This window comes from Brachyistius frenatus, unplaced genomic scaffold, assembly GCF_029030835.1.
Source record: "Brachyistius frenatus isolate BFR_SWC_R1_liver_20210118 unplaced genomic scaffold, ASM2903083v1 Contig_50, whole genome shotgun sequence".
NCBI lineage: Eukaryota > Metazoa > Chordata > Actinopteri > Embiotocidae > Brachyistius > Brachyistius frenatus.
The window spans coordinates 132,132-157,601 of record NW_027210649.1 but is presented as its reverse complement, the minus strand read 5'-3'; the positions used below and the strand labels follow the sequence as shown (position 1 = coordinate 157,601).

At 45.3% G+C, this 25,470-nt stretch overlaps 1 protein-coding gene across 2 annotated transcripts in view; it reads left to right on the top strand.

Moving 5' to 3' along the window:
• The window catches only part of plxna2 (plexin A2), a 192,531-nt gene that overhangs the window by 85,644 nt on the left and 81,417 nt on the right, over positions 1-25,470 (top strand). For both annotated transcript variants that reach the window (XM_069704184.1, XM_069704183.1), the window contains exon 5: positions 19,839-19,939. In XM_069704184.1, coding sequence (XP_069560285.1) covers positions 19,839-19,939 — 101 coding nt within the window. The remainder of the gene's footprint in view (positions 1-19,838; positions 19,940-25,470) is intronic.

The following is a 25,470-nucleotide window of genomic DNA, read 5'->3' as shown; positions in this document are numbered from 1 at the left end:
CAGGCCCCCGGGGCGGTGTGGTTAGCTCACAGCTGCCAGAGAGTTGAACCAAGGGTTCGACCGTTGAACCCGATCTCTGCATTTCTCACCGATCTGTCGATCAGTGACTCGCACGGAGCCCCAATAACTCAACAATCCACCGTTACGGCACAGAGGGCAACCGAGAGACAGCTTTCAGGAAGAAGAGAGCGATGAGTCGAACGAGCTCAATTCAGTTATCATCTCTATAAAGTCAGACAGGCATCTGACTCTCTCTCTGAAGTATTTCCCCTCAATCTCATTTTTAACATAACTGAGGTTGAAAACCCAGAATGCATAATATTATTCTCTGCTACCTCTGAATGCAAAATTCTTCTCTGCGTCCCCCAGGGGGTAAGAATATCTTTATCTCTGAAATTCCTGAATGTTCCCTGAGTCACCAGTTGTATCCCTGGTTGACTCACATGGATGAGAGTTTATGAGGATATACCATACTTAACTTATGCCTTCCACAGACAACCCCTGAGATGCAACCAGCAGTGACGTCACCCGTTGGTTTGTTAACGGCATTTCTTGAGCCTCAAGTTCGGATTTATTGACTTCGAATTTTTTGAGAGAAGTTGAATGGGAGTCTTTGGAACCGGAGGCTTTTTGGAGCCAACCTCTAGTGGCACTCGGTGGTATCGCAGCTTAAGGCACTTCCGCATCGACTTCATTTTTCAGACTCAGAAGCTACGTCCACTTTTATATACAGCCTGTGACTGCAACATATGCCTGGCACATCCACACATTATATTCCACTTTTTAAACGAGAGAAGTGACCTGAAAATGTTTTTTCTATCATGCGTGAGAAAACTGTGTTACCGCGTGCCAACATATGGACCACACATCTGCATCCGATCCCCCCCCCCCCTCATTGGCCCGATCGTGGCCGCAGCTAAACTGCGTCTATCTGTTTTTTCGACAAACCTCAAATGCAGACAAACATCTCCGGGACAGCCCCCGCTATCAGTCAGACAGCAGACACCGGCCGTGATAGATCGGCGGTCATCTTTTATCTGGGATGTGAGCGCGACAGCGGGGTCAGTCTGGCAGCCGTAGGGGTGAGGGCCAGCAAATCAATCGCATGGTCGCTTCCTTTACCCAGGTGCTGTGCAGTTGGAAGAAGGGGGCCCGCAGCTGCAGCCCTGAAACCTTGTGCTCAGATTCTTCACTGCTTCCCTGACAGCTTCACTTGTTATTGACACCTGGACAAATTAGGATAAATTCCCCTGTCAATACGCTCATCCAATGTTATTGATGATGCTATTTAGCTTTTCATTCCGAAGAAACCTCTTTCAACCCTGTCCCACTTGTCAAGCTCTCTTAATCTGGAGCTGTGTTGTGTGTGTACGTAACTAGACGTCTGTTTGTGCAGTCTGAGGTAAATACATTTGTTATTCTACTTCAGTGTTAGTTTACCTTAAGCAAGAGCTTTCTGTAACTGGTATTGTGGTCTTTTTTTTCTTGCAATTTTTCAGCTGTGCATTTATTATTTCAACCATTTATTTTTTTTGTCTATGTGTTCTTTGGTGCTGCTTATGTCTTCATTTTTACATGACAGCGTTTACAATTTCATTCAGTAGTTTTATTTTCATTTGATATCTTTATAAGGAAAGCTCACATTTATCAACATATCTGAAAATGTGCCACTGCTAGCCACCGTTAACGGATCATTTTCAGCTTCTTCCCTGTCGGCAAGATTCTGAAACCATGGAAATCTTTATTTTGACCACATAGATACCCACTTTGTCTCCAGTCCCATCTCGAACTACAATAATCTCAATGTCTGTTGATTAGTGGTTTATGTTTTTGTCATGCTTTTGTATCATATGACATTGCAGCTGTTGAATGAAAAGTTTTGTGGTTTAAACTACTTAAAAAAAACATTTGTGCCCTATTTCCTATTTGAATCCGACATGATGAAATATTTAAACACAGGAATGTTGACACACATGCTCCGTGTGTTTGCTTTAATGGATGTGCTCTTTATTTTTATCTGTACGTGCTGTCTCTCAGCGTTGCGGGGTCAGGGGTCACGTGAAGTTTAAAGGGTTGACTGGGTCTGTTCATCAAAATGAAGGGGGTCACTCAGCAGGTCAGTTGGAGACGCCCCTATGTTAAACTATGTTTTTTTTTAATATCATCCATCTGCTCGCCCGCTGCTAGTCATCTCTTTCTTTCCCGTGATGACCGATATGTGTCCTTCCACCTCTGAGCTATGTTCCGGCCATGTTTTACACGTCTGAATGTCGAGCTCTGTTTGCTCCCTCCCCGCTAGCCCACCTAACAATGGCACCTCATTTGCATGAGTCCCTGAGCAGGCATTTTTAATTGACTTAAGCCAGGATTAGTGTTAATCAGGTTTTGTGCCCTGGAACCATTGGCCAATCCTAACCTCATTATTTGATAGCAGCACACGTCCTGTCAGCCTCCATCAAGCTGTTAATTAATAGAAGCCCGTGTCCCAGCCTGAACCCCTTCTTACCTCCCATTTGTCCCATCTATCCCCCGCCCCCACCCTTTTTCCCACCCTCACACCGAGGCCCCTGTCACATCAGCAAAGGTCAATGCAAAGTAAAGCACTGAACAAGCTGCAGCTTCCCTGAATGGGCCAGCAGACAGCGTTGGCAGTCTATGCAGCTGTTATTAAACAAGTGCTGCGTAGCTTGACCTTTGCTTCAGGTGAAATGGATTCCAAAAGAAAGGACCTGTGTTAAGTTTGTGTCTCGCTTTATGGCTGGGTGTGTGTCCGCACATCTCTCAACACCAGCTTAAAGCTCATGGCTGCCCCACCCCCACCCACCCCCACCCACACACACACACACACACACACACACAGGCACCCGTCTGCAGGCGTCTTTCACTGACCCTCTGACATAATGGGAGATAATAAGGATACCTGATACTTCAGAGACTCTGACACCTCTGTTTCTGTCTGCCTGCAGTCTAAACCCTTCTGTCAGTTGCCTGTTGCTCCCACAAGCGTAACTCCTCCAAAGAAAAGAAAAGAAAACACAATCTGCACTTTTGCTATGTCGTTGAGCCATAAAGAATTTTTCCAAAACCCTCCACAGGAAATGCTTGTTTTGGAGAGTGAAAAAGTGTTTTATGAGGTGCAATCATAAAGTTCAGAGACTGCTCCTTTAGCACCAAGGGAACGCAGCACAGTGATGATGTGCATGGAGCAGAGAGAAGCGGAAACTTTCACGAGTAAGTGTTGCATTGCTTCATTAACCCCAGCACCTAAGTCACTGGTGTGTTTGACCACTGGTACTTACATCTTTGTGATTCCACCACGGACCAGAAACTTGAGCAGAGAACACAAATCAAGTTTTGTGAGACAGAGACCCTTGAAAATGCTTCAGAAAGCCCACGGCACTGAAGCACTGAGCCTGGAGAGGGTTTTTTTTTTTTTAGATGCATTTGCGTGTCAAGAGGGGCAGAACGTCAAGGTGCATCAGGTCAGGAGTGCAACCAAGACCAGGCTGTTAGTTGTCTTTGACATTTGAGGGGTTGTGTGTTGTACATTCGTCCTCCAGGGTCAGACTGTCAACACAACGTTTTACTGTGTTGTTCTGAGTCGTCTGAGGGGAAACAATCGGCGCAAACGACCTGAACTGTGGCACGATGGCAAAAGACATCTCTAATAAGGGCAACACGCCCGCTCCACAGTAAGTTTTCCTACCAGCAGCAATACAGTCGCTTTCCTTCCTTTCCTACTTATCAGATTTGGTTTCCTTGCAACTTCTTTCTGTTCCCAAAATGAAGTTCAAGCTGAGGTTCTGCGTTTTCACACTATGGAGAAGATCCAGCTCGAACCACTTATCAAATCGTATCGCTGCATACGGGGGGTCACATTTACATCCAGTAGGGTTTTTGATCATTATTGGTGCAGTCTCTGAACTTTTTTAATCGACGCTGGCAGAATGGCAGCTAATTACATATGATTAACAATAAACACCGAATAGATTGGCAGAAAGTTGTCGCTAAAAGCACCTGGAGTAGCAAACTTGCTCATTATCCCCGCTTAAGCTCCATCTTCAGCCTCTACTTGATATTGTGTCGCTGTTAATGTGCTGAATTACTTGACTATTACTGTCTGCCTGTACAGTATGTGCTTTTATACGAGCAGGTGTGAATGTTGTGCTGTTGGTATACGTATGTGCACACACTTTGTGTCACTTTGTGAATGAGCCACAGGAACAGTCCAGGAGCCATCCTGCCAGAATAATCAGCTCTATAATTAAGAGCTGCGAGTATGTCAACTGCCTTCATGCTCCCCCTCCCTCCCCCCCAAACCCCCCTCAACCCCTCTCTGTCTCTTTCACCCTCTCTGTCTGCTTCTATAATGGCACAGCATTTGTCTGTTTCCTCCTCTGCGCATATGCAGAATGTTCCTGACATTTATTGTGGAAACTAATGGCAGTGCTTCAATCCTCCTAATTGTAGGCTTTAATTGCAATAATTATTTACAAGCCTAATTAGAGCCCGAGAGAGTGTCAGGGAGAAACACGAGTGCTGGTTGAAGGAATCGCGACAGGTTTTGTCAGGAGCCGGGCAAAGAGTAAAGCGAACTTATACAGTGGCGACGTTCTGTCTATAATTGGAGGAGGCCTCCGTCATTCTCGCTTTTTCGCTGTCTCTTCTTTTGCTTCTGTTGGTTGCCTTCTTGTCACGGTGCTGAGAGAGCGGGGACTGCAATCACCGAGTGAAGTGAAGTGCAGACGTTTTTTGGAAGTGAGCCCACACATGAGTGGAGAGCAGCGGGCTCGGTCCCCCAGCACCGTGGTAAAGGTGTTTGTTCAGCGGTCTCAGGCCGACTCTCCAGACTGATCTTTCTTGTTTTGAGAGGGACTGACTGCAAACTTTACAACACCAACAGCTGGCTTCTAAAAGGGTGTGCGTGCACATCTTACATGCATTTGTCACTGAGTACATTTGTTGCTCTGTGCCTTTCTAATCAGGGCCGAGGTTCGTTTGCTGCAGTTTGGCAGAAACTTAGGAGGCCTTTTGTGCATCTGTGGGTGTGTGTGTGTGTGTGTGTGTGTGTGTGTGTGTGTGTGTGTGTGTGTGTGTGTGTGTGTGTGTGTGTGTGTGTGTGTGTGTGTGTGTGTGTGTGTGTGTGTGTGTGTGTGTGTGTGTGTGTGTGTGTGTGTGTGTGTGTGTGTGTGTGTGTGTGTGTGTGTGTGTGTGTGTGTGTCTGTGTGTGTGTGTGTGTGTGTGTGTGTGTGTGTGTGTGTGTGTGTGTGTGTGTGTGTGTGTGTGTGTGTGTGTGTGTGTCTGTGTGTGTTTTACTGTGTGGTGTGGTCATGTTGCCAGGGCTGCAATATGCTCTTTGTCTGTCTTTCACAAGGCCGGTCTTAGTAAACAGGCTGCAGCAGGAGAGCCTCTGGTTTTGATGGGCTACCCAAGGCAGCTCGACCCCTTTTTCTTCTTCTCTCTTTCTCTCCACTTGCAGGGGTTGTGCAACACATTCCCCAATTTTCCCCACTTCTCTCTCCGCCCTTTTATTTATTTTTTTTCTTCTTCCCCTTTCTTCTCTCCTGTCAGAGCGGAGTCCGATGGGAGGACTCAATCCCACAATGCCGTTCTCTTATCCCCTGCGGCTCACTTTGACAAAACTGTCAGGCTGAGTCCCGGTGATGGATGTTGTATTGTACAGTGCCTTTAAGTGTGGGTCTACATCTTTGGGTTTTTATGTGTTACTGCACATATGATTGTGTTTTAAGATGTTGAAATAAGTCTCGGACCCTGTTTTATACTCCTGTTGTGTAAAAGAATGATCTCTTTATGCTTAGAAAATCATGAAATCATAGCATTGATATAGAGTGACCAGAGGGAGTATGTTTGTGTGGGACAAGTTACCGTCAAAGATTTTGCGAACTTAGAACATAAAAACACACTATGCAGGTTGCACTTTAGGCCTTTAGCATGTGAAGGACTAAACATGTAACAGTAAGCTTCAAAGGAAGCTGACGTTTCACAGTAAATGGTCGTGTTACCGTGTTTGCTCGTGACGAGCGTGCTGCACGGTTTGGTAAACTCAAGTTATTTCAGCTACTGTTTCCTGATCTGTCTGGGAATCATCTTCTTTGTTGCTGCTGCATGTCCAGATTTTCAAAAACAAAATCTGTCCTGCAGTGCTGACTTTTGGGAACGAGAGCCAATCAAAATGTGAGATAACGTCTCAACATGTGGGACACGAGACAACGGGAAAACATGCTGTGCAGTCCCACATAAAGGGGGACACATAGATACCATTTACAGATGCGTAAGACATAAATCCTATTTTTGGTCAATTATATCATTCAGTTCACAGAAGAACACTTTCCGTGACAAATAGTGAAAAGACTTGCTGGCACAGTTGTCCTAAGATGTGCTAGAACACACGCAGGACACACACACACACACACACACACACACACACACACACACACACACACACACACACACACACACACACACACACACACACACACACACACACACACACACACTCTCTCACAGACAAATATTTATCCCTGTCCTGTGTGCTTGTACATATGCAGACACGCACTCGGCTAAAGGAGGGAGATGAATGTGCGGGACGGATAACGTATCTCTAATGCAATATTTGAGGGAAAATATTAGAAAAGAGCAGCGGCAAAGATAAGACCAGTGATTTTAAACAGTGAGCCTGCTGACAGCCTGTTGAAATATTACCCTTCTCGCCGACTTGTAAATCGGATATTTGGAGCCAGAAGGATCGCATGGCGGTAACAGATAAGGCCTGCGGAGTGACGGGACAAGATTTGGGAAGGAAAAACTACACGACAGGGTCGCGGTGGACGAATATCGTCACCTTACCCTCTGAATGGAGGCGGCATCCAGAGCTGCTTAAAGTTCATTTGTGTAACCAGAAGCACTGCACACCTCAGAGGCAAAAGCGTTTATTTATTTCACTCTCTCCAAAAGCAACTAGGGAGCAGTTAATTTGGCTGCACTGAAGCAGCTGTCTGAGAATGGCGGGATGAGAGGCAGAAAGAGACAGAGGGTGGAGGAGAGAGACGAAGAGAGTGAGACACAAAGGCAGTTTGGGCTCATTATGTTGATTTTTTTTTTTTTTTTCCCTTCCTCTTCTGCCAAACAAAGACACCCAGGCACTTTAAGACACACCAGCCAGGATCACTCACTGCTTTTCTCTCTCTCTCTCTCTCTCTCTCTCCCTCTCTCTCCTCTCACCCCACAGAGCTTCTTTACAGGCAAATCTAATATTCTCTCCACTGCAAAAGCACTAACCTTTGTCTCTATATTTTTCTGATGGAGTCAAATTGGATCCAATCACAGGCGCTATTACTGGGTCTGAGGAGGTCTCTCAGCCTCAGTCATACTTGAGACTCTCATTAACATGTCAATGCTGAAGTCCAGCTGAGTGTTACACATGCAAACATGCACAGCATACATACTGTATATGCATGCATGCATCTTTGCAAACATGCACACACACACACACACACACACACACACACACACACACACACACACACACACACACACACACACACACACACACACACACACACACACACACACACACACACACACACACACACACACACACACACACACACACAGTTTGGGATTGGATGAAAAGCCCCATACCACATGAGCAGTTATTAACGCCTCCGTCTTTATCTGTCTGTCTTCCTCATTCTTCACAAGCTAATATTCATCAAACACACACGTACTTACACTTATGCACGAGCAACAGCCCTCCGAGAGCAGTGGGGTGTAACCAAACCCTTCATTTGTATGTACATCGTGTGCACTGGCAGAGATGCTGAGACAAAGAGAACAAACATGCACACATACATGCTGTTACACACACAAAAAAAAAAAAAAAAAAAAAAACGCGAACACACTCGGACATGCACTGCGGAGTCCCTCTGTGGATCAGAATTCATTTCTGTCTGCTTTTCCTCCTCCGAATCAATACCCACCGTAGGTCCACAGACAGCTGTAAGTGTGCCAGGGAGGAGGCTCCCTCCGCACACACACACACACACACACACACACACACACACACACACACACACACACACACACACACACACACACACACACACACACACACACACACACACACACACACACACACACACACACACACTCATGCCTGTTGATGTGTGATGGCCTCTGCTGCTTCCTTATTAACTCCTCACATGCTGACTGAAGCATACACCTCATTACTGGCTGCATTGACAGTCTGCGATCCCGCTGAGAGACACTCAGACGAGTCGGACTAAAGACAGACAGACAGGCCAGAGACGAAATCGAAAGACAAAGAGGCACAGCGGAGCGACAAACATGTGAAGGGTGTCGCACAGACGGGCAGTGCTAAGACAGGTGGGTAAAAATAGGTGAAGGCGGGCGGATTGACAGACGAGAAAATCGGTCAAAAAAGAGCTCAGTTAAATGCGACAGAAGATTTTAAAAAAAGCATATTTAAAGAGGGAGGCAGGTATGTAGACGGACACTGTGAGAAGACAGGTGTTGAATGTCGGAGTGAGTAACAGTAACAGGTTGTTAATGTAGACAGTAAGTAGCACTCACAGCTCACTTACTGTATGTACCTTCAATTCCTTCTACTGCATGTTAAGCACCCTTGACCTCCACCTTTTTTTTTTTTTTTTTTTATCAGAGCTGACTAAATAATTTTCCAATCCACTGCCAGTTTTACATCATATTAGGAGCTGAAGTGGCTGCTTTTCCAGACAAACTATACCATTAGCATTAGAGCCCAATTTGTCATGATGTTTGATGGTGGCTAAGTGTTGCCGTTTATGATTTAGCATGGCAGAAAAAGTAGATTTCAAAGGCTTCATTGCAGGATTAATAAAGTCTATCTATCTATCTATCTATCTATCTATCTATCTATCTATCTATCTATCTATCTATCTATCTATCTATCTATCTATCTATCTATCTATCTATCTATCTATCTATCTATCTATCTATCTATCTATCTATCTATCTATCTATCTATCTATATATCTATCTATCTATATATGTATATATTATGTTGCAGAAGAACTTGAGTCTATCTGATATACATATGCAAAGTAATGGGAGTCACACACGTGCTGGTTTAACCTACATCGGAGGGCCAAAAGAGAAGCAATTTATAGTGTAAGACAGAGTTCAGTTGCTAAAATTGAGTTAAAATCTAATTGAATTAAACCAGGATGTGTCACCGTGATATGCTAGTGTGCCACTTTTTGTATCCATCTTCGCATGAATGCGCACACACACACACACACACACACACACACACACACACACACACACACACACACACACACACACACACACACACACACACACACACACACACACACACACACACACACACACACACACACACACGCACATACATTCACAAAACACTCTTAGGCACTTTCACAGCTCCTAGTTTCCATCTCTTAAATGTCAGTGTGGGCCTTTTAAACCCGTTGCCAGTGAGCAAGCGTGGTAGAAGTGTGTGTGTGTGTGTGTCTGGGAGGGTGGGGGGGTGGCTGAGAGTTCAAAGTGGTCAGGCAGCATGGATGTAATTTCCTCCTTTTAGCCTCCCTGACTGAATTACTGAGCAAAGAGGCCACCTCGACTGGGAGCCGCAAAGGACGCGTATCCCGAACACGGGATACGCGTCAGAGTGTGTGTGTGTGGGGGGGAGGGGGGGGAGTAAGGGAGTAAGGGAAGGATATGGGGAGATAAGTGGAAAAAGGAAAGCGAGAAAGGGGTCAGAGAAAAGAGCCGGGGACTTTCAGATCATATCGTCAGTATCCGGCCTAACATCTTTACCTTGTGTAAGAAGGTGCACGTGGTATCTGGGAAGGACTAAAGGCTGTGCAGGTATCATTAGCAGTGCTTGACACCGGGCTTATAAGTGAAGCTGTTAAGTTGTGCATGAGTGAACGATTGTGTTTTTTCCTGGCCAGTGTTTTGCTAAGATTATTACCGGGCACGGTATCCTATTAAGGTTGCTTATTCGCAGTGATTGAGAGTCTCGCCGTGCCTTTATTTTTTATGACCGTTGTTTTCGATATGAGTTATTGAACAGTATTGTGGGCATTTTTAAAGCTGTCTGCACCACAGGCTTCAGTGATCTACAATATATACAAAACCACAGTTGAGGCACAATCAAAACACACACACACACACACACACACACACACACACACACACACACACACACACACACACACACACACACACACACACACACACACACACACACACACACACACACACAGACACACAGACTTTTCGGTCTAACCTATTCCCCCTTCTCCTCGCTCAAAAAGAAGATTGAATCCATACATAATTGATACACTCCTAGCTGTATTGACTGGTTGGATTCTTCATCCTCCTCACTGGTCGATTCACCCTCTCCATTATTTCTATATACCCACCCCCGCCACCCCCGTGACTCCTAGTCCTTGTCCTCCAGTCTGTAATACCTAAACACACACTCGTAAACAGACATAAGCAGAGATTAGGAGAACAGTCGCATCTCCCTTCCTCCACCTCCTCTTATTGCCTGCTGCCCCATTTAGTCTCAAATCCATATAGTTGGCCATCAATCCGGGGGACACATGCGGAAATTCAATGCCGTGTTTGTACAAGTGTGCAGCGTGTGCGTTCGGTGTGGTGTGTGTTCACATGCATGTCTATGAGGAAAGGGATTCTCATTTGTCGTTTTGCGCAAGGACACCGTGGGGAGAAAACAGCACTGACTACACAGTGAAGACCGATAAAAGGCTTTCGGATGTCCTAAAATGTATATTTGAACATTTTTAAAAGAAATCTGACCTTGTGCTGTCTGAAAACAACAAAACAAGCGAACAATGGTCACAACTGATGAGAAAAACAGTGTTTAGAAGGTATAATGTTGTGTTATATCCTAGAATAAATGTCTATGTAATTTTATTTATATAGCGCCATATCGCAACGCAGGTTATTCAACACAGTAAAGTCCTTACAACAGAACTTTACAACATTATTACAGAGGAACCCAACAATTCAACAATTCTCGCGTAAAAAAAACCCCTCTTTTAAGGTAGAAAAACCTCTGACAGTGGGAAGGAAAAACTTTCTTCAAACAGGAGGAAACCTCCGACAGTCTGAGTCTTCTTAGACAGATGTTATGACCGATAGCTAAAATACATGGCTGCAAACAAGATCAAATATAGCTGCTCTTCATTCAGCTTATATAAACTCCTTGACATCTTTTACGATAATAATTTGACCCCCCCCCCCCCTGCTTTTGTACTCTTCACGACACCCACAGAAAACGTCTGTGTTCCCAGGGCTGGCCACAAACCGTTCCTCCACGTACACCACAACAATTACTGTTCATTATAAGAGATGCCAGGAAGAGGGCTCTGAGCTCTATTATTACCACTTTAAATACATAGTTATTGCTCCTGGGTCAGCGTTAACACTTAATGACCATTCGGCTTCGAGGTTCAAGCTGCGGTCAGAAGGCACATGCTTGACCTGATCCTCCCCTTTTCTTTTCTTTTTTTTTTCCTGCCTGGCAGTTTGTCTCATAGCAGTCTGTTGTTTCTGATGAGCTGCCAAGGACCAGGACGGTGGGATGTGGGGGGTGGGGGTTGTGGGATTGGTGGGGTGGTTCAAACCCTAATATGGGGGTTGAAGTAGGGGTGTTGGGTTTAAAACGTATCAAACTGTTTTGCCTTGATATCCACCTTCGCCTTGTATCAATTCAGAGCGAGTTAGTGTGGCAGGCTCAGTGGTCGTGTTTGCATTGTAAGGCCTCTTTCTCATTAGACCCCTGCTTTTTTTTTTTCTCACCCTTTCATTGTGTCTTTAAACCCAGCCTTATGCTGCGTCTTGATGTTTTTCAATTGACCCAAATCTAGGAGCTCAGGCCAAAATCCAATAAAACGAAATAAATGTATGTGTCTGGGCGAGAGTTTTTTGTCTTTGAATGGGTGAACAGAGAGCAAGAGAAACAAGGAAATAGATGCACTGAGAGACCCGGCCGTGACAATAAAGGTTAAAAGCTCCCATTTTCACACCGAATCTTCTCTAGACTGTACGGGAGATGGCTGTTTTGTAGATGAGGCGAGCTGTATCGTTTCATTTTTTGCATCAGCCGTTCTCTGTCTCATGTTTAGCCTCTTGAAATCAATGAGTAATATCTACTCTGAATGCTATCTCCTCTACTTCAAAATCAGTTATTCTAAAAAAAAAAAAAACCACCCAGTAATACAAAGGCTCTGACCTTCAAGAAAAAAAGCACCAATACACGATGGTATCGTATCTCCCATTGAATTCTCCTTACCTTTTATGTTTTCAGATCCTGCATTAGTGCTGTCGACAGTTCTTTAATAAATGTTATACAGTAGAGAAGGAAAAAAAAAAAAAAAAATCAATATTGTGTATTTTCTACACAAAAACTTGTTTCTCCCAAATGACTTGTCAGGCAGCCCTCTGACATCCGTAACAAGCACAACAACAAAAAAACAAGCACTCGGAGAGCATTTTTCGCTTTCAGCTTGGAAACAGCGTGCGCGTGTCTCCGGGGGATAAAGGTTACAGTGTTTTATGTACATGATGAGGAGGATTTTTATGTGCTGCCATTATGTGCACATGTAGCCGTAGTTAATTACTTTAACACATCTGCTCTTGGAATGTGGGTTTAAGCCGTCATCAAAGCTCCCAGCTGTTGTGGTATGTTTGCACACGCGCACACACACGCCCCCCAAAACCATCACGAACATGCCCCTGTTCCACTCTGTCCTTAATCAAGCTGGGTGTAATTGGTGCGAGTCTTGAGGCCTGATTATCCCTCGGACCAGCCGCAACACTTCAACAGAACCCCCTCACCTCTCTGGTCTGCAGCGCTCAGGATGGATATTGATGACTGGGTTGAACCGCTGACTGACCTCAGTCTCAGCCTCGCAATAAACCACCTCGAAAAGTAATTTATCCTCATTTTCGGTCCTAAAAACTCCCGTAAGACAAGTTAAACCGAGTCAGAGGAGGAGAGCAGGTCTTTGCTTGAGATGCAGTCGTACATTTTCGGTTGTTACTGCCAGAGAATGCCGTTCTTCGTGGGTGGATGTCGACGGGCTTTGGAGGAGATGGCTCTGCCGCAACGCTACGCAGCGGATTTGTTCGGGGGTCTTAGAGAGTGCAGTCGAGGGATTTTGTGAGTTGAGGAAAAAGAGGGGAGAGTGAGGAAGAGACATGGTAGACGTAGCTGCTGCTGTCCTCAAGGAAGAGCCTCGGTAGGATTACTGAAACAGATTAAAGGGCGGCCTGTCGGGGGAAAAAAGAAGAAGAAAAAAAAAAAAAGGCTCAGACGCCCTTGTGTAGGTAGCCTGAATGCAGGAAACGCAGTCTTCAGGGTCACTGTGGGAGTAAGAGACTCACCGGCCTGTAGATTTCATTGGTTTTCATTCATTCAGTGGCAAGCAGTTGCTCTGCTTTTGTCGTTAGGCCGACTTTTACACACAGACACACAGATACACAGATACACAGATACACAGATACACCCCTCCCATGCGTTCCTTCTTTCTCTCTCTGCTGGAATAGGTATTGTGTTCGTGATCGATGTGCCTCATTCCAGGTGGTAGACTGGCTAACTCTCATTAAAAATGGATGGGGTGTAGGGAGAGCCGCCGGTGTGCGTGTCCGTGTGTCTGTACATGCTTTAAAAAAAAAAAAAAAAGGAGATGTAGGTGGCAGGAAGTCCCAGAGGTGCCAGCTGTTTACCGCTCAAGGTTTGGAGGGTCGGAGGGAGCGCTGGTGCTGGTGGTGCCGGTGGATGTGGGGGTGTTCCTGAGGTCAGAGCCGGGGCTGTTGCCTTGGCAACAGCTTGCAAAATAGCTTCCTCTGTATTACTGGTGACGGTGGGATTTTTCTCTTTCTGTTGCTTTTCTCTCTGCGGCTCAGACCGGCGAGGCACATCTGGCACAACACAGAGCCGCGGTCCCATCAGAACGCAGGGCAATGGGCCGTTTCCACTCTGCTCTGTCCTCCTTTATCCCTCCCACCCTCTCCCCCCCTCCCACCCACCCCCCTTTTTTTTTCTTTCACTTTTTCTTTTTTCTTTTGCTGTCTTCTCTTCCGACTCTGCCCCCGTGCCCCCATCCATCACAGAGGTGCGGTAAGCATGGCTGGGTCTCAGGGCACCGGGGGCAGAGGAGCTGAAATGGAGCCACCATTCATTCTGAGCCGCAGAGACACTGGAGCAGATGAAAGTGTTCCCGCTGCTCTCTAATGCACATACATTGTCGGCCTCTCTCTCGAGTGCCACGGCCAAACGCCTCTATCCTCTGTAGTGCTCTTGCTCACTCAGAATGAAATTAAAAATGAGGAGCAGGCGATGTTTTTACAGGTGGCCGGAAACTAGAGTGGAAAATATAAGCAGGGGTGATTTTTTTTTTTCTTGAAGGAAGCAAGCAACACATCTAGTATGGCACGTCTCCACGTGTCTTTCTCTTTTTGAGGTACAACCATTGACTGTATATAAAAGAGGACGTCACTTCCGAGTCTGAAAAATGAGGCCGATGCACAAGTGCCTTAAGATGCAATACCACCGCGTGCCACTAGAGGTTGGCTCCAAAAAGCCTCCGGTTCCATAGACTCCCATTCAACTAGTCTCATAAAATTCTCAGTCAATAGTATGTCTCCACAAGTTGTCATGGTGTTGTTAGCTAAAGTCACTCCTTCTTATTCGTTTTCTGTAATCCAACTGGAAATAATTTGTCATTAATTAGAAAATAAGCTTCAAAAAGCCGTGTTTTTGGGGCCGTGTCTGTTTGATTGACAGGCCTGTGGTGCAGTCAGGTTACGGCTATCGGTGGGCGGGACGCAGAATCACCAAGTTTCCAATCAGATCCAGTCAGATCCACGGCTCGCTCCCCCCCAGCTCGTCCAAATGTGGTCACTTCCTGCTCCAAACCGCTCCAAACTAGCCAGATGGCGCCGACCAAAGTCCGAACTCAAAGTCTCATAACGACCGTTCACAAACCAACGGTTGACGTCACTATTAGTTGCTGCTTGGGCACAACAGGCTAAGTTTATCATTTATCAAATGGTGCCACTTCACAGTTGATGACACAAGAAAGGTGCTGGGTGACATTAAGAAATGAGGCTGTTTTCAGTCCACTGATGGCAAATTTTTAAATTTATGTTGATCTTCTTTTTTTTTTCCAGTTCATTGATATGTTAATGGTAGACAGTAATACTGCTGCCCAGTTCCCCAGCTATACATTTCAGTAAATGAAAGACCACCCCTGCATTAGTGAAGGCTCGGCTATAATAATAATAATAAAAGCTGGAGTCTATTCAGACTTTGAGAGGAAGCTGTTTTAACCCTCAGCTGTCAGTCAGTCCCCCAGGTTGTTCCAATGTGCGACTCCACTGCAGCCTATTAATACCCCCCCCCCCCCCACACACACACACACACACACACACCCCTGCTCAGGTCATCTTAAGATGGAATTTTATTAGCATTCATTTACATGGACCTCACAGACAATACTCAGGTCAGCTGAGGGTGTGAGTCTGCTCGGAAAACAGAGAAAGTTGGACTATTATCTGACTATTATCAGATTCAGATCACACGCAGGGCTTCTTTGTCTTCCTTGAAAAAAACAGAGGAGCAACAATCCGCACATCCGTTATGGCGCGGCGCATGTTGTGCATCCAAACACACACACACACACACACACACACACACACACACACACACACACACACACACACACACACACACACACACACACACACACACACACACACACACACACACACACACACACACAGTGGGAGAAGGGGCTTCATTGTGCAGCCCCGCTGTGTTGAGTGACTGTAGCGTGTGCTGGGCAACAGCTGCTGTGAACCCCCCCCCCCCCTCACCTCCACTACTGGGCCATGCTGTTTTAAACATCAATACACTCCCTGAGACACAGACACACAGTATATACAGCACACACAAGCTTCCCCCCCACCCCCACCCCATCTACTGCACTTTTTCACTTCTCAGCTTTTTGTTTACCTCATTCTTCCTCCACATTACCCCCCCTCCTCTCCCCTCCATTACCTTTTTTTTGTGTGTGTTTCAGTCTGCACTGTATCAGCTGACAGCGCTCTGTGTCTGCCTGTCTTTAGACACTGCTCCATAAGGGACAACCCCCCTCCCCACCCCCCTCCGAGCCCCCCTACCCCCCACTGACAGCTGTCTGCACACTGTAACCCTCTCATGGCGCTGGGCCTCTGTGAAAGTTACACTCTAAAGTTTCACCAGCCTCAAGTATGTTTTGGGAAGGATCTGAAGACTTTTTTTGAGGGGGGGTGTTAAGAGAGATTCGGAGGCTTTGAGATCACACACACACACACACACACACACACACACACACACACACACACACACACACACACACACACACACACACACACACACACACACACACACACACACACACACACACACACACAGACTGAGTCGCTGTTTCCCGAGCCAAGCTCTCGTTCCTGGTGGGCTTGTTTGTCATCGGTTTGCAGCTTCTGCTGCTGATGTGACCCCGTCTGCAGCTCATTACAGCATGCCACCTGTTTGTCCCGAAGCAAAGCAAAGACGTGCACACACACACACACACACACACACACACACACACACACACACACACACACACACACACACACACACACACACACACACACACACACACACACACACACACACACACACACACACACACACACACACACACAAATAGAGATTGTTGAGGTGACAGGGTTAATCTAACAGGAGTGTCCGTAGTAGAAAACCGCTACGCTGACTGTCGACTTCCAACCGTGTCAATGGCTTTCTTTGTCCTCCGGGCCTGTCTTTCTGTTGCCGTGGGGTTTTAGGACCAGGCGGACAGGTGGATGGTTGTAGTGCTTTTGTGGAGCCGAGACACAACAAAGAACAAAATACACTGAGCACATATAGCTCGCAGTTTTCTCGGCAGCTGACAGGTTTGCCGGCTTTTCAGAGTTACAAATTTTACTGTCAGCTGTTTTTAAATTCGATACGCTGCACATAATGAAGAAAAAAAAAAGCCTTTGATGGACACCCAGCTGTTATTTCTTCCTCACTGACAGTTAATTCTAACCCGTGGTGCTAACAGCAATTAATATCACCCAATGGTGGGCGATATGCACAGGGTCAGAAAAACACTTAAAAGGTGTTATTTGCACCCTTCATTCACTCCCCCACATTTTCCAGAGAAGCCACTTATTAGGCATTGATCTGAGCCTGAGGTTTGGAGCCGAACAGGCCACACACTGTCAGCGTCTGCTGTCATTATCCAACAGGGCAATTGCCAGGAAATTGAAAGACATACAAAACTGAAAATTAATCTGCGTCAGAGTCTGAAATTCCCTTTCTTTTCTTTTTTTTTTTTTTTGCCTCATTTTCTTTTGTGCCTGTGTAGTCATGTTTTTGTTGCTTTGTGTGTGTGTATTTGTGTGCGTGTGGATTTACTCCTGCTGACACAGTGGGATGCAGGTGTGAGTAGGGCTGCCCCATGGGACACTTAAAGACAGATAAACACACACACCCACACACACACACACACATATATGCAGACCTCTCTGCTGAACAAACAGACCGGGGACCGTGTGAGTGAGCAGACTGAAACCGCCCCTAGTGATGAGTGCATAGTTTTGTAACTGTTGAAAATAGACTCAGCACAAGGATCACACAACAAATCAGCTGACTCACACTCAGAGTTGGTTAGCTAAAGAGATACGTGTTTGAAGCTTGTGCTTTTGTAGCACGTTGTTGTCAGGTAAAGTGTATAAATTCCCAACCCTGCATTTGTTGGGAGCACAATGTCGATCACATTGTGGATTAATGGAGCATTATGTGGGTGTGGAGTATTTGCTTTGCGCTGAAAGTGCTCATTCAGATGCATTGCTGTTGACACTCTACGTGTTTTACTTTGAAAGACCAATTTTACTTTCCATTCATATCTTTAAAAATAACTTACTTTCTATGCTGCAGTCATCTGCTTGTTTAATATGTAAGTTGATCATTACATAATGTTTGCTTTCTGTGCTTGGTCAGCAAAAAAAGTTATATAGTGTTTTATTTTGGAATTAAAATTTGTATTTGCTTTTAAAAGGCTTGGTATATGGCATCCATATATTATTGTTTCTTAGGATACAGGAACAATCCAATTTGTTTATCTGATGGAGGTGTAGACGCCAGTACATAAAGACAAATAAACAGAATACACTAATGAATAAGTTAAATTAATAAGTCCAGAGAAAAAGCAGCAGAAAAATAAAATTAAATACAAAATCAACAAGAAAACATGCCCCACAAATATCTTCATAAATTACATCATATAACAGCTTCACATAGTCGCCAGAGCAAATTTATGGATCCTCCTTCCACCTGTTCGCCACTTATCCCAATGAGCCTACATTCATAAGTTATACAGTGTAATACTTTTCTAATGGACTTGAACCTGACACGAGCTCCTGACAAATGTGAACAGTGTCTTGACAAGAGCGTCTGTCGCTGCTCCTCCATATGTAGGTGTGTTTGTTCAGGCTCTACCTGGGTGGACAGATGCCCCCGCTGCAGACAAAATGCCCGTTGATGGCAGAGAAACAGCTTTCTGTGGCCAACTGATCACAGCTGCTCTCAGCTGTTTGTGTGGCTTAAGATAAAGGAAACAGTTGTCTGTGCAGTTGACATGTCCAACATCAACATACAGGGACGTAAGACACCAGGACATTTTCCCTGCGTTCGTATACAGTGAACCCTCGCTATAACGCGGTTCACCTTTCACGGTCTCGCTGCTTCACGGATTTGCATCGTGCATTGAAATCACATTACGACTATATGTAACGTAGATATATTTAATGTCCAGTTCTATCTATTTCAATTGTAAAATAAAGGTTACTACTTCACGGATTTCGCCTATCACGGTTTCTATTTGGAACGTAACCCCCGCGATAAACGAGGGTTCACTGTACTATTTTTTTTTAGTTGTTTTTTTTATTGCAGCAACCATTAAAAAGTATGTGTTGTTGCATGTAGCATGTATACAATTGGGAAATACTACTTCCTCATCAAAATGCGCCTTGAACTTTGACCCTCTTGGTCATTTCTGTCACAATCCGTAGCGTGACGTTTCTTCTTCTTCTTCGTCTGTCTTCTTTGTCTTCTTCATCGTTTTCGTCTTCTTCTTTGTCTTCCTCTTCTCCTCCTTCTTCCTTTTATGGAAGCCACCAACTAGCTCGGCGGCTCAGTCGATGTGACGTATCTTCCGCCACGCAGAGGATTGTGGGTCAGAACAACAGCCAGGGTTGCAGCAGATTGCAAAATACAACCGGATGTAGTGGGACATCCTACTTCTAGCATCCTACATTGAACATACTACGTATTGGGACAGACTAAATCTTATTTCTGGCATACTAAATAGTATGGTAGTATGTATATCAAGGCAGATCATTCTCCCAACTTTAATATTGTTTTAACTGATGACACATTATAACATCTCCTAACAAAGATTAACGGTGAAGAGTTCTTTTTTCTTTGTTTTTGTTTACTGTATTTGGAAAAGTAAGTACTTAATCAATCATGTGTCTGTGTGTGACTGAATGCTTCCACAGCTCTCTCACACACACACGCACACACACACACACACACACACATACCCTGTAGCGCAATGTTTTTGTGCATCTTGTGATGTTTGTCAGGCCTCAATGTGACTGCGACCCTTTTAATGTGCTTGCAGGTTACCCAAGTTCCCATCGAGTCATGTGAGCAGTACGGGACCTGTGGAGAGTGCCTGAGCTCCGGGGACCCACACTGCGGCTGGTGTGTTCTGCATAACATGTGAGTATCCCCTTCAGTCACCTTTAATATCTGTGTATAGACCCTTTTCAGACACAATTTTGTCAGACATCTCTAAAAACAAATGGCCCCTCGGTTTCCCCCGCACAAAGGCGAGCAGGGTATTTTTTTGTTTTCTCCAAATGTTTATCTCAGATGAAATAGAGTTCGAGGAGAGGAGACAGTGTCTGGCTGGAGATGTGTAGTTGTTGCCTCGGAGGTGCAGAGCTGGTTCAGAGATTCTTGCTGCAGCCATAGAAAGAAAGATTTAGCAGCCTGCTCTGACAGAACTTTATATTTACAGGAAATTATACCATTCAGTCCAAGCATGACTTATTGGGATTTAAAAAGACAAACATGGACAGACCAAATATATTTTCTAACTTGTCCTGCACTGAGTGGTCATATATGCATGTTGCCGTCCCTTTGAAGGGTTCAAGGACGTTGTCTAAATTAAATGAGGCGGAACTATGAGAAAGTTTGGAGATATTTACCTCCCACTCTTAAGAAAGAGCATGGAAGTCATGAGTGACACCTGCTGGAGCTCAATAATTACTGCACCCGAGCTAACTGAAGAAAGCCAGACAGGCAGGAGGGGAGAAAAAAAAATATTTGAATAAGCAAGTGTATATGCTGGGTATGAGTCATTGATGGCACCATTGATTGCGATATTCATCTGTAAATGGAATTACTGCGTTTAGATGAAATGATGAAGAGGGGTATACGGCGGGGGGCGGGGGGGGACGCAGAAGATGAAAACAACACAATACTAAAGGAGCCGAAATACATTCTGCTCTGTCTGCGTCTCCATCTTTGTTTCTGAAGTAGACACGTTCTGTCATCAGTCTGAGCTCTTTCTTAGTTACTACGTCTGGGACCCCCACCCACCCACCCTCTCCACTTGCGTCCCCCCCCCCTCCTAAATGCAGACCCCTCTCTCTCTCTAAAGGTATAGCTGAATATTTGTGTGTGTCAAAGCACCGCCGCAATCATCATTATCATGATGGCGGCCCGTTGCAAAGTGCACTTAAAGTAATTTACATCACTCCAAAGCTGGGACAGGACAAATAATTGCCTAGCGACAAGGTAATTCAGCATGCGCTCGCTTGAGGAGCGGGAGGGGCCGACTAAAGCTCTGTATTCTCTGCAGCCGGCGTGCCTTCACACAGGGATCATTTACCACAACACAAGCCGCCGTGCTAGGCTGTTAATCACACGCTTTTGTGTAGGTGTGGTGGGGAACGGAATAGCTCAGGTCGGTAGGTATTTCAATCCGCAGCACCGATGAGGTGTTGATGCTTAAAGGTGAACGGAGCCGGTGTGGTTAAAAAGCAGCTGTGATGAGGAAATACCTCCTAAATACCTCCTGGAGTAGAAATGCGTCCCGTCTGAATGCACGCGTGGTGTCGACTTTTGCGTACACGCACCAAACACTTGTGTGGACCGCTGTACTGTACCGCGGGGGGGGGGGGGGGAAGGCCAGCACCCCTGATTTACGCTAGATGGGCCATCTGTTCCGTGAACACCACGGACCCTCGTGCCACCTGTCTCTGGTCCTAATCCCCCCTTTCTCTGCCCTGACCCCGCGACGAGTGTGGCAGGACCCCTGTCAGCTCCGACTGAGTCACTGCAAAGTTACTGGAAGAATAGTTCGCTCTTTTCTCTGCTGCTCCTGTGGGCCTCCATATGCCTCCACCCACCGGTATTTACGAGAGCTACCTTTCCCCTAACAGTCCGGGGTCATTTTCATAAAGATTCTTAGAATCCTCCCAGACAGCTCCTTAATTAGCCTGAACATTGTTAGCAAGGAGTCTGAGCCAAGGAGTGATTTAGGAAACTTCTCAGAGCAACTCTGAGCAAGGAAAGGACAGAAACCCCTATCTTAGTGAGGAGGTGTGGCTGACCCCGTTGCTAGGTGACGCATCCTTTTAAAAGATGCGATTGGTTGATCCAAAAAAAAAAAAAATAATCCACTCCTGGTGATAATGGGCACAGAACGGACGGTGACACGCGCTGCGATCACTTTCATTTCTGCCGTTATGGTGTTGAGTGTGAGAAGTGAGCGTCTCCAATGAGATCCACCACAAACTTCATCCCCGTGTGTTTCCTCAACGTGCCGTCATTCAGCGTTTGAAGAATATTTCTCTTACCTCGCTGTACTTACGCAATTTTCTTCACTGCTTAAGAAATTCTTAAGCCTGTTAAAAGTTTTCACCTCAGGAGCTTTCTTAAGGGTTAAGATGCTTGGTGAATAACTTTAATCTTTACGAGGATGTACTCTAAGCTTTAAGCCAAAATTCTTAACTAGGAGTAACTTTCAGGAATCTCAAGTATCTGTTGTGACGGGCATGTTCAACTTCTGCATGATAAACGGTGTAAAAATAACAGAAAAAGTAACAGAAATATTGTTTAAAAAGTTTCTACATTTGGCAAAAGGTGCAAATGTTGTCATATCGAAAAAGAAAACGATGCAATAAACAGTTCTGAATAAACATGTTCTGAACAAGCTTTGACATAGCGGCGCCCGATTCAGCCTCCTCTGCTGCAGACAAAACATTCCTGATCTCATGCTGTCACTCACAATTACTATCACTGTAGCGGCAGATAAAAACACCTCATCAGAAAAGCAAAATTCATTCATTAAAACAAACAAACAAACAAACAAACAAACAAACAAACGAGCACGAAAATGCCTTCTTACGTCGTGTGTAATCTTGTCAAATCCGCTTAGACTTGTTGATGGAAACTCGTGAAGGATTTTGATGGAAACATAAGTCATGACTCAGCATCACCGATGTTTCTGTTGCGTGTCTGCAAACCTGACTGACTTTGTGCCATCGGTTTTCGTTCGCACGACGACTGCACGAGCGTCGAATATAACCGAGAACAGAAGGAAGTGTCTTGCGAGATCCTGCAGGAGAAAGCAGCTGCACCATTCTGGTGAAGAGCTCCCCTCATCCCACACAGCCAAAATTACATTTCTCGCCAGCCGTGGTGCCATCCACAGCTGTGATCACCGCCGCTTCCTTCGCCCCCCATTTCTCAGATTTTTCCATCAATCATCCATCCCTAAGCCATTGTTTATTTTATAAAATCACCCCACCCCATGTTTTCACCATGTCAGCGCCCCCCCCACACACAGCGAAAACAGGCACCCAAACTATGCCACTCATAACATCTCCTCTCGGCTTCACTACCCGCGCCGTCTCCCATTTAGACACCCTCCCCTCTGGAATCAGCTCTTCCACACTCCAGAGATGGTTGGCTTGCCACACATAAACACCCCTCGCTTTGATCACCCTCCTCCTTTCCTTCTGCAGCTGCCATCCACAATATCCATCCTCTTTTTTCTTCTCCTCCAAACCTGTGTTCCTGTACTCTTTTTTTTTTTTTTTTTACGTTTGCGTGCTCATTGAAATTCAGCATTCTGAGGTGGCTAATGAGGAACACGGAGGGACATTAGTTTTGGTTTGTGATGATGACGATGATGAGGAGGAGAGAATGTCGCCGAGGCAGCGAGCTGACCAGGAGTGGCGTCTCTGTCATCCCTGTCTTTCTGCGTTTCTTCCTTTCTTCTTCCTCTGATTCAGTTTGGTGTGAGACTCTCAAGTCTTTTAATTACCAGCAGCTGTTGGGCATCCACTGAATGCATGAAGAATGAAGAGCGAGAGGGGGGGGGGGGGAGTGAGGATAAGAATGCGGGGCAAAAGAATGAGAGAGGGAGAGAGTGTTTGATGCTGCACACTCATCGGCCCACAAAAACCGAGCAGCATTTTGATTGCAGCTCAAAGGGAGCTCATCATCTCGAGCGCTCTTCAATCGCAGTCCTGTGAATGGGTAGTTCTGCCTTCGTCTGACCACGATCCAAAAACACGGAGTTATGGGGATGCTTTCCCACTCTGTCTCTCTCTACTCTCCCTTCGCCTGCATCTCATTGCCGTTAGATTATCTCTCTAATCATGCCCAAAAGAGGCTTTTCAATCTCAAAATGCCCCACATCGCTTCTGTTCCCTCTCCATCCTCTCCACTGACTCCCACATTCCTGGAGAGGGACGAGCGGAGCGGTTTTGCTGTGATTTGTCAGGATTAGTAGCAAATCTGACTTCTGTCTCCGAGCGATCCGGTGCCCAAGGTCAGCGTTTAGCCAGTGCAGTGAGTTTCTCGAAGTCGTACGTTTTTTGACGGACACGCTGAACGAGGACGGGTTGTTGTTATGTAATAGGTGCATTTTGTTTCGAGTTTAGCTCCAGTTTGCAACGGGGACGACAGCTCAGGGGCTATCGGTGTAGAAGTAGAGGGTGAGTCAGCATTTGAGAGCTGCTCTGAGTAGAATAACATCACTACTACACCGGATACTGTATTGTGTTGTACTGTCAGATTGCATGCGGCTGAACTGCTCAGATCACTTTCACAAAAAGCCCACGCGGCGGTCTGATCGACGTAGCTGCCCACTGTGCACAAATCAGTGCTAGCAAATCAAATACTGTCAATGAGTGGTTCAGCTTTCGACACTGTTTATGTGTCATTTATCAACAGGAAAAGTTAAGTCTTTATATTTACTTATATTAAAGCCCAGGACTGAAAGGCTGCAACAAGTCCTTGTTGTTAAAAACTGTCTGCATGGATTGCTGCCCGGGACAAATGGTTGTCCCTCTGCTGCTCTTCAGTTTGGGGATCAATCGGATGTGAGTTGAAGAAATCTGACCCACTCGAGAGGGTGATGATTCAAAAAGCCTTAAATAACTCATGGCGATTCATTCAGAGTTAAAAAAACAAACAAAAAACAAGACAGAAAACATGCCGACGTATTTCTGCCGTTAAGACCCTCATCAGGGCAAGTCCAATAGAAAAGTCCAATGGGCTGTTCATTATATCTGTTGGTCAACAGTTACATGACTAGTATGGACCAATTAGCAGTCACCCTATACATGGGAGCAAGGAAAGTCACATGATGGGTAATAAAATCTTACATAATGTCTGGATAGAAAAACCAAATACAGATATTCATAATAAGTCTAAAATCTCTTAATAATTACATATTATATTAGAATTCATTTCTCTTAAGTCATGTACATTATTGCGAGCATGCGTTTGTTAAAGTCAACTCTTTGGCTGTGTTCTAAATAGCATACTTGTGTACTAACGCTCATTATTTTGAGTGCATGAGTGTCAAGTACAGAAACATGCAGTGAACTACAAGTACCAGGATGATGCACTCAAAATATTGTCCAAAAAAGAAGTGTGAAACGACGGACACTTTTGACCCTAAACGGTCGCCATCTTGGCCATCGACGTAAAGAATTTTCAAATTAAGGCAACTGCGGAAGCTGCACAATAACAACACAACACAGTGTTTATTTTTCACTAATTACCCCGAAAACACGTTCATTTCTGGGTAAAATAAGTAAGCGGACAGCGCAGTGTGCGATGTGGAACAACACTACCGTGTCAAAATATTCCTGCACAATGCGAGTAAGAGTCTTTACATGTACAAGCACTATTTGTTAGTGTACTAAAGGAAGAATGTCATTTGG